The sequence below is a fragment of the Carlito syrichta genome, unplaced genomic scaffold (genome assembly GCF_000164805.1).
Source record: "Carlito syrichta isolate Samal-C Ts95f unplaced genomic scaffold, Tarsius_syrichta-2.0.1 Scaffold120472, whole genome shotgun sequence".
In the NCBI taxonomy this organism is placed as follows: Eukaryota; Metazoa; Chordata; class Mammalia; order Primates; family Tarsiidae; genus Carlito; species Carlito syrichta.
In genome coordinates, this window is record NW_007064568.1 from 3130 (window position 1) to 11804 (window position 8675).

General features: G+C 52.0%; 1 protein-coding gene across 1 annotated transcript; it reads right to left on the reverse strand.

Moving 5' to 3' along the window:
* Window positions 1-3776: 3776 nt before the first annotated feature.
* On the reverse strand, window positions 3777-7720 carry LOC103249412 (RNA demethylase ALKBH5-like; the record flags this gene model as incomplete). The annotated part of the gene is made up of 4 exons (XM_008048046.2): window positions 3777-5490; window positions 6397-6552; window positions 6907-6979; window positions 7624-7720. Coding segments are annotated over 4 exons (504 nt in total), but the record flags the coding sequence as incomplete, so codon positions are not given.
* Between the last annotated feature and the right edge of the window lie 955 nt (window positions 7721-8675).

Here is an 8675-nt window from a genome sequence, read left to right on the forward strand (position 1 = left end):
CGCGCCTGGCTAGGGCTGGATTTTTTTTCTTTTTTTGCGTTGGAGTCTCACTCTGTTGCCCAGACTGGAGTGTAGTGGCCACTTCCAGCCACCGCAGCCTCCACCTGCTGGGCTCCAGCAATCCTTCCGCTTCAGCCCTCCAAGTAGCTGGAATTACAAGTGCGTGCTACCATGCCCGGCTAATTTTTTGGTTTATTGTAGAGATGAAGTCTCACCAAGTTGCCCAGGCGGGTCTCAAACCTGCGGGCTCAGGCAATCCACTCACCTCAGCCTCCCAAAGGCGCAGGATTACAGGCTTAGGGCTGGATTTTTAATCCTGTTGTTCATTGCTGTGTCCTCAGTGCCTAGAATAATGCCTGGCACACAGTAGCTGCTCAATAAATTAAAAAAAAAAAGCTGAAGCAAACATGACAAAATGTTAACGTGTGGGTGGTAGATGCTTATGTGGCTTCTGCTAAGTATTTTTCAGCATGTTTAAAATAGTTTATTAAGAAAATACAACACAAATAATAATAATCCACACTTTCGAGGAGTCCGCAGGTAGTGGCTGATGAAATGTGGGAGGGCAGGTAGTTGACAAGGGGTGTCCCTGAGCCAGGCTGGCAGGCACTGATGGTACCCTCACAGGTAGGAGACCCATTCATGCTGTCTCAAAGGTACAAGGACAATCCCATTTTATTTTTGAGTCAGAGTCTCATTGTCGCTCAGGATGGAGTGCAGTGGCACACTCACAGTCGCTGCAGTCTCGACCTGATGGGCTCAGGGGATCCTTCCACCTCAGCCACCATGCCCAGCTCATTTTTTTATTTATTGTAGAGACGAGGTCTTGCAAAGTTGCCCAAGCTGGTCTCGAACCCCTGGGCTCAGGCAATCCTCTCACCTCAGCCTCCCAAAGTGCTGGGATTACAGGTGTGAGCCACCGGCCTGACAATCCCATTTTATAGAAAGTAAATGGAACCTAAGGGCAGAGGAGCGAACTGGCCATTTCCCTGCAGAGGGAAGAAGGGGTGACCCCGGGCAGTGACAAGTGGGGAGCCTCTTGGCAGAGAAGGGGCAGCAAGGAAGTGGGAGAAGACCAGAGAGGCTGGCTGAAGGAGGTAAGCCTTTCAGTAGCTGGCCTAGATCCCAGCTGAGGCCGTAACCCTCTTGAGCTGTCCAAACCACACACTCAGCTTCTTCCTGCGACTCCTGGGGGCAGATCTGGCAAGCTGGACGATTCCTGGAGTGGTCTAGGCTGGGGGCAGGGGCGGGTGGGGCCCAGGGTGGACGGATGGAGATGGAGAGGGAGGAAGGGGGTTGAGAGGCTGACTCAAACTTTAGGACAGGAGTCAGAAGGCCAGCCCAAGCCAGGGGAAGGAGGGAATGCCTCATCCCAGGTGACATGCAAAATGAAACTGAGGATCAGGACCTGTGCTTAGGCCCAGACAGGCGGAAGCAGTGGATCTGGGGTCCCCTCAAGCCACAGAGGGCGAAGAGTGTTGCGCGCCTCCATTAGAGAAAGGCCAGACAGGAAGAGGAGTGTTGGGGCAGATTGTCTGTCCTCGTCTTATGCAGGGAAGAAGCTGAGGCTCAGAGAAATGACCTGCCCGAGGTCACAGGTGAATATATACCTGGATCCCTGGGCCTATAGCACTGTGCTCCTTCTCTGGAGGCAGGACACTTAGCCCGGACACTCCAGGAACCTCCGGGAGGCTTTTCTTGGTTCATGCTGGGCTACAGGACCTTGGGTGCATCTGCCCCCTTCAGGGACTGTCAGGCTCGAGGCTCCACAGGTTGGGCATGTGGACAATGCCACAAGCCTATGGGAAGGTGGGGCTGCTCTGCCGCCTGCCCCAAGTGTGAATCCTGCTTCTGCCACATCATCTCTCTGGGCCTCAGTTTCCTCATCTGGAAAATGAGGGCTAATATCAATGGCTGACATTTATTAACACCAAGCACCTATATCTCTGCCAGGCCACCAGAGTCATTCCTTTAACCCTATGTCCATTTTACAGAGGGAGAAACTGAGGCCAGGGAGGTATAGTAATTTGCCCAAAGTCACACAACTAGCAAACAGCAGTCAGGATGTGAACCCAGATGCCAAATGAGGTCTTAGTGGTTGTGGTGAGAATTAAATGAGACAATGAGTTAAGGGCCTCACTCTTGGTGAGACCGGGAGTGGGTAAGAACTAGGTCCCTGTCTCCCAGCCAAGTAGAAGCACTGAGACCACACAATATACTCTGGGCTGTGCTGAGGGAAGCCCCGAGTCTGGAGAAGCCCAGAGCCAACCCTGAGGAGCCTGTGCAGGGGCCAGAGAAGGCAGCTTCGAGCAGAGGTGCCCAGGGCGGAGGTACTGGAACGTGCAGTGGCACACAAGGGTTCTCCAAGGAGTCGGGGCTGACAGAGGCAGAGTGTGGGGCCCAGGCTGGGAGCTCTGTGCACAGCTCTGTCGGTGGCCTGGGGGCACTTAACGGTGTCTGGGCCTCTGTTTGACCCTCAGGTCCCAGTGCTGCTGCTCTACACCCACTGGCCCTGAAGGCCCTAGCCAAGCAGGGCAGACACAGCGTGGAACCTATGTTCTTGCCTCTGGGTAACCTCTGGCAGATGGAGCCTCTCGGGACCTCAGTTCCCCATCCAAACCAAGGGGCAGCCGCTATCCCGCGCCCAACTCTGAAGCACCATTGCTTAGGCTCTGCTGCCACACTATGGACACAGAGGGAACTGCAGCAGTGAGCACAGCCCTGACACCGCCCCAGTTTAGGCTTCAACTCTTAGTCTTTCATCAAGAAAGATCACTTAGTCTGTCTTATTGACTCTGTCCTCAGCACAGCAGCACAAGTAATCTGCTCAAAACCCTCTGTGGGAACCCAGTGCTATGCTGCAGCTCCTTGCAAAAGCCAATTAGGAAACCTTTAAGAATTTTTGTTAGTTAAGTTTTGTGGGGTTTTTTTGAGTCCGAGTCTCACTGTCGCCCAGGCTGGAGTGCTGTGGCATGCTCATGGCCACTGTAGCCTTGACCTGCTGGGCTCAATTGATCCTGCCGCCTCAGCCTTCTAAGTAGCTGGAACTATAGGCATGTCCCATCACGCCCAGCTAATTTTTCTTGATTTATTGTAGCGATGAGATCTCGCCAAGTTGCCCAGGCTAGTGTCAAACTCATGGGCCTAGGGAATCCTCTTGCCTCTGCCTCCCAAAGTGCTGAGATTATAGACGTGAGCCACCATGCCTGGCCTAACAGTTATTAAAAATCTAGATGAGCACTGGAACAGAGTGAGGGAGACTAAACAGAAGCCCTTGGCCAGGACTGAGATCTGGAGTAACTAAAGCCTTCTGGGTCGCAGCCTCACCCACCCAAAAACATCTGCTTCATGTCTATACTCACATGCCATAGTCTACTGTGAGCATCTTAAAGGCAGGGACCAGCAAGTTTTGCTCACTACTGGGGTGCCAGTGGTGGCTTATCCAGCATACACTGGGAACTCAAAAATTTGTTTAGAGAGCAAACCACCTGTGTATCTTCCACAAAAGCCAGGTTCTCCCCTATCTTTGTGCATGCTATTTCCCCATTCACTGGCACCAGTCTTTCTGTGATCACACTGGGAAGAGGGGCTTCCAGAACTCAGGAGAGTGTGGTCCTGGGCACAAAGGAGGCCTGGTATCACTGATCGGTCATCTTATCTGGGGCCCTGGTGGGCATTGAGCTCTGCCTCCCAGCCCCTGTTCAGAGCTTAAGAGAGCAAAGAAATCGAGGAAGCACACAAGGTAAGCCCTCTCTTACGACAGCATCAGACAACTGTTTCAAAATATATTAGATTTGGTTTTTATTGTAGAGCACACATATCAGGGCAAAGTGCTGCACACACAACTACAAATCATTTTTGGGAAAAAAGCTGTAAAAAAAATAAAACTGCAACTGCTTTCATTATGCAGTTCTGAATTGAGGAATCCACGCTGGCAAAGGAGTTCTGGCCCCTGAGAGGGGCTTCTTGATGGTGGCTGCCCCAGATTGCTGCAGCCTCTAAGGCTTCAGGCCCAGGCCTCTGTACACAAAGCCCCCTGGAGTGGTGGTAGCCCGGTTGCTGGGAGGGCCTCCGCTCTCGGCAAGTCCGGGACCTAGCCTGGCTGGCAAGAAGACATTCCTAATAAATCTAGATCAGCAAGACCATGCAGCCTTCCAGAATCTGAGTGTGTAGAAACTGCCAAAGACTTTACTTTTTTTTCCTTTTATTATTTTTTAAAAGCGCCTATCCCAGCTCCCATGCCCCTGAGGCGGAGGAGGCACTGACCCAGTCTGCAGGCCTGCACTCTGGCCTTGGATGCATGCTGCAGGCGGACAGAAGGGACAGGCACCTTCCTAGAGGGATGACATGGGGAGGAGGTCCAAGCTGGCCAATGAAGAGGAAGGAAAGGGAAAGGAAAAAGCCAGGAGACCAAAGGAAAAAATAAAAACTCAAAACAAAAGAAAACAGAAACACTACCACACACCACAACAATTTTCCATACTCCAAATTCTAGACTTGGAAGGATACCAGTCTCCCTAGCTAGAAACAATTCCTAAAACTGACCCAACATCGCAAGTCTAACTGTCCCATACAATCACACGCATATGCTTGAAAGGAGCAACCCAAAAAAATGGTGTGCTCTTGGCAAGAGAGGTCAGACTGTGCTAGCCCCTCAGCAGCCTAAAGAACTGTGGCAGAGGCCGCCAGTGGGCATGGAGGAAGCCCAGGAGGCTCAGCAATAGCTTTGGGGTGGCAGGGCTGGCACTGTTTTAAGGCCCACCTAGCCAACCTGAACAACTCTGCTGCAGGAGGAAGAAAGAGTGTTTGCATGAGCTTCCAGGGCATGGTGCACAGGCGAGAAGTGGAGGACAGCAGGCCCCAGGTGGAGCCCACAAGGCTCCAAGAGACCCCAACCAAGCGCAGACATCAGTGGAGGAAAGGGGTGGGCAAGAGACTGAACTCTGTTTAGAACACTGCTAAGATTTACACTGAAAGCAAAAGAATTTTCTTAACCAAAACACTGTGTTGTTTAAATAAATCCAGCCTGATACAGCCCCACCTGAAGATAGCTGCCCCCCACATCTCTACTGGCCACTCCAGTGTGAGCCTCTGTCCTTCTACAGATGCCAACAGCCTTTCCGTCCAGGAGGAAAACCAAGAACATGAGAACCCAAGTCCTGGCCAATTCTGTTCTTCAGCCTTAACAGGCAACAAACCAAGGAAAAATATATAGGATCAAAAAAACAAAAACAAAACCTTCAAAACAAAACAAAAGGAGGGGCAGCTACGTGAGGATTAGCCAGAGTTCCCAGGAGGGTGGCGGGCAGGCCTCAGTGCCTCCGCATCTTCACCTTTCGGGCAGGGCTGCCTGCCGCCTCTGAGCAGTCCTCGGCAGACTCATAGGACTTGCGCCAGTAATTCTCAGAGCTGAAGCTACCCCTCCGCCGGTGTGTGGGCATTAGCACTGAGCGCCGGTTCTCCTCCTTGTCCATCTCCAGGATCCGTGGCCTGCAAGGAGAGGGAGGGAGGCGTCATCTGAGAGGCTGGAAGTAACAGACTGGCCCTGCCACTCCACCTGGTCTCAGATTCCTCAACCTGGAGACGGGGCACTCCAGCTCAGTGGTCCTCGTCAAAGGGTGACACTGGCATAAGCACTGTGAGGCTCACATCTATTACTAAATGCCAGTGGCCACTGCAGTCTTGGGGACATGTTCTAATTATCCTTGGGGTCTGCCTGGCTGAGTCTGGTCCCCAGGACACTGCCAGGGCTGCTGGACAGAAGGTCTTCCCTGCTGCAACCTCAAGACCCTGCCTGATCCTGCCATCTCTCTCCATTTCCCAACTCTCCCCACTTTTTCACCACACCCCCCAAAACAGCCTCTCTCCACTCAACAACCCCACTAGCCCCTGAAACCACCAAGTGCTCTTCTGTCTCAGGGGCTCGGGCTCAGCCCATTCAGTACATCCTACCCAGACTGCCCTTCTGCACATCTTTCTTACACGTCTGGTCTTAGCTCAAACATTACCTCTCAGAAACCTTCCCCAACCCTTCTGAAATAAGTCCTATCTTCCAAGTCCCAAGATTCCCTCCTAACATCTAAGTATAAACCCATGAGAGCATTTGCTTCGGTGGGACTGAACAAGAGAAATCATCATGGGAAGGCCACAATACATTCTCATTTGTCAGAGTCTCTGTCCAACCTCTTCTCTCTGGGGGAATAAGCAGCTGGCCAAGGTTTAGGTGGGAATATCACCAACACCACCAACCCAGAAGAACCAGACATAAGGCTCTGCAAGGGTGGGCAATCCCAGACTCGTAACCAGCCAACCCCCTGGCTTCCCTACCCATCCCACCCTGTAGTCAGGGCATGGGGCTGCTTTGCTGGCCTTTGTTGAGGGTCCTAAGCTAAGTACCTGTGGGCAGCATCAGGGTCTGCCTTGCGGTGGGACCGCTTGGGTTTCAGAGCAGGGTCCCTGTTGTTTCCTGACAGGCGATCTGAAGCATAGCTGGGTGGTAACACAGAGCTGCTCAGAGACTTTGTTTCCAACCGGGGTGCATCTAATCTTGTCCTGCAAAGGAAACATGCATGGGTCACCAATGGGCCTCTGTGAGGGTATGTGCCCCATCAGACCAATTCTCTGGCCAAGCCAAGAGGAGACCAGGTGGACTTGGGAGCCAGGAGTCTCTGGTCTGTACCTGTTTCCTCGTGGTTCAACTAGAGATTGGTCTAGATGACTTCCAAAGATCCTCCCTCTCAAGTTCAGATTTAGGAGTATGGAATAGGAATACTTCTGTTTGGAGATATCCAATGATCGGAATCTGTTGCCCTAGGGAAAAGATTCCAGGGCTTGCTCTCAGCTGAATGAGGTAGCCTCAGCTCATTTCACTTGGGCCCAAAGGTTCTCTGGAGTCATCAACCCCACTTGCCAGAGGACTGAAGGCCCCACTGGAAAGCACTGACACAGGAAGGATTCCTGGTCCAGACCTGCAGAGATGCTAGAGAGAAAAAGAACTACAGCAGAGGCCAGAGTCCCCACCCAGCACTGGATACAAGTTTCTTTTTTTTTGAGTTGGAATCTCACTCTGTCACTCAGACTGGAGTGCAGTGGCCACTCCCAGCCACCGCAGTCTGCCTGCTGGGCTCCGGCGATCCTTCCGCCTCAGCCTTCCAAGTAGCTGGAACTACAGATGCACGCTACCATGCCCGGCTGATTTTTTTGATTTGTTGTAGAGATGAGGTCTCGCCAAGTTGCCCAGGCAGGTCTCGAACTCACGGGCTCAGGCAATCTACTCACCTTGTCCTCCCAAAGCACTGGGATTACAGGCTGAGCCACCGAACCCAGCGGATACAAGTTTCAAGGGACTTGCCCTTAGTAAAGGGAAAACACTCAAGTACAGACAAGGAAGAAAGGGATAGAGGAGCTGGGCAGTGAGATAGTTCAGGGCAGTGATCCAATCTTTTGTAAGGTCAGACCAGAAGGAAGCTGGCCTGGGAAACCTCAAAGAAGCCCTAAGGCTTCCTGTGTGGTACAGAGAAGGCTGACAAGTCAGGCAGGTGGAAGCAAGGAGCAGGAGAGGAGCCTATGTAACAGAATAAGAGGGAGTGATAGGGCACAGATAGCAGAAGGTCCTGAAGGCACCCTTCCAGGGTCTGTGGGACACAAAGTAGTAACTTGGTTCTGAGGAAGTAGGGGGTGTGGTCAGGCAGGGCTCAAAGGACACCCCCTCATAAGGACGCTGAGGGGAAGGAGAGTAGGAGGGAAACCAAAAACTGGCTCGGGCCAGGCAGTCTGGCATTCTAGGTAACGCCACCCAGTCCTCACAGCTTCCCTCAGAGTCCAGTCTAGTTACTATCCTTCTTTGGACCTCGGTTTCCCCAGATAAATAAAGGACAGAGAAATGTGACTGGCTCTAAGGTTTCTTTCAGTTCGGAGGGTTTAAGGAATCAAAGGCAGGCCAAGTGCAGTTGCTCACGCCTGCAATCCCAGCACTTTGGGAGGCCAAGGCGAAAGGACTTGCTGAGTCCAGGGGTTCAAGACCAGCCTCGACAACTTTCGAGACCAGCCTGGACAACTTGATAAAACCTTATCTCTACAATAAATCAAAAAATTAGCTGGGCATGGGGGTGCACGCCTGTAGTTCCAGTTACTTGGAAGGCTGAGGTGGAAGAATCACCTGAACCCTGCAGGTCGAGGCTGCAGTGGCCATAAGTGTGCCACTGCACTCCAGCCTGTGCGACATAGTGAGACTCTGACTCCCTCCCAAAAGGAATCAAAGGCAAGTTGCCTCCTTCAAGCAAACATTCTCTAGAAAAGAGCTGGTACTGGGCAACACCCAGAGATGAGAAAGTGAAAGAGAAGAGAAACACCTGAATCCTGATGACCTTTTCTTTACCAGGCCTTATATCAGTGTGTTGAGAAGTCCAGATAGCAGAAACCAGACTAAACAAAACATTAGCCATTACACATGACTTGAAGAGCTCCAAGGTGCTCGCTCAGATAAGTCCCTTCTTTGGCACCCATAAAGCTTCAGAGTATGCCCACAAAACCCCAACGGCACACTCTGAAGTTGTTTCTTCAGGTGAACAATGGGTGGCAAGAGAAAAGCAGAACCACCAAGAAGAGAGCCTGTGCCTCAGACCTGACTCATGCATCTCGGCACATTCTGCCACACTGAACCTTCGTGTTGGCCC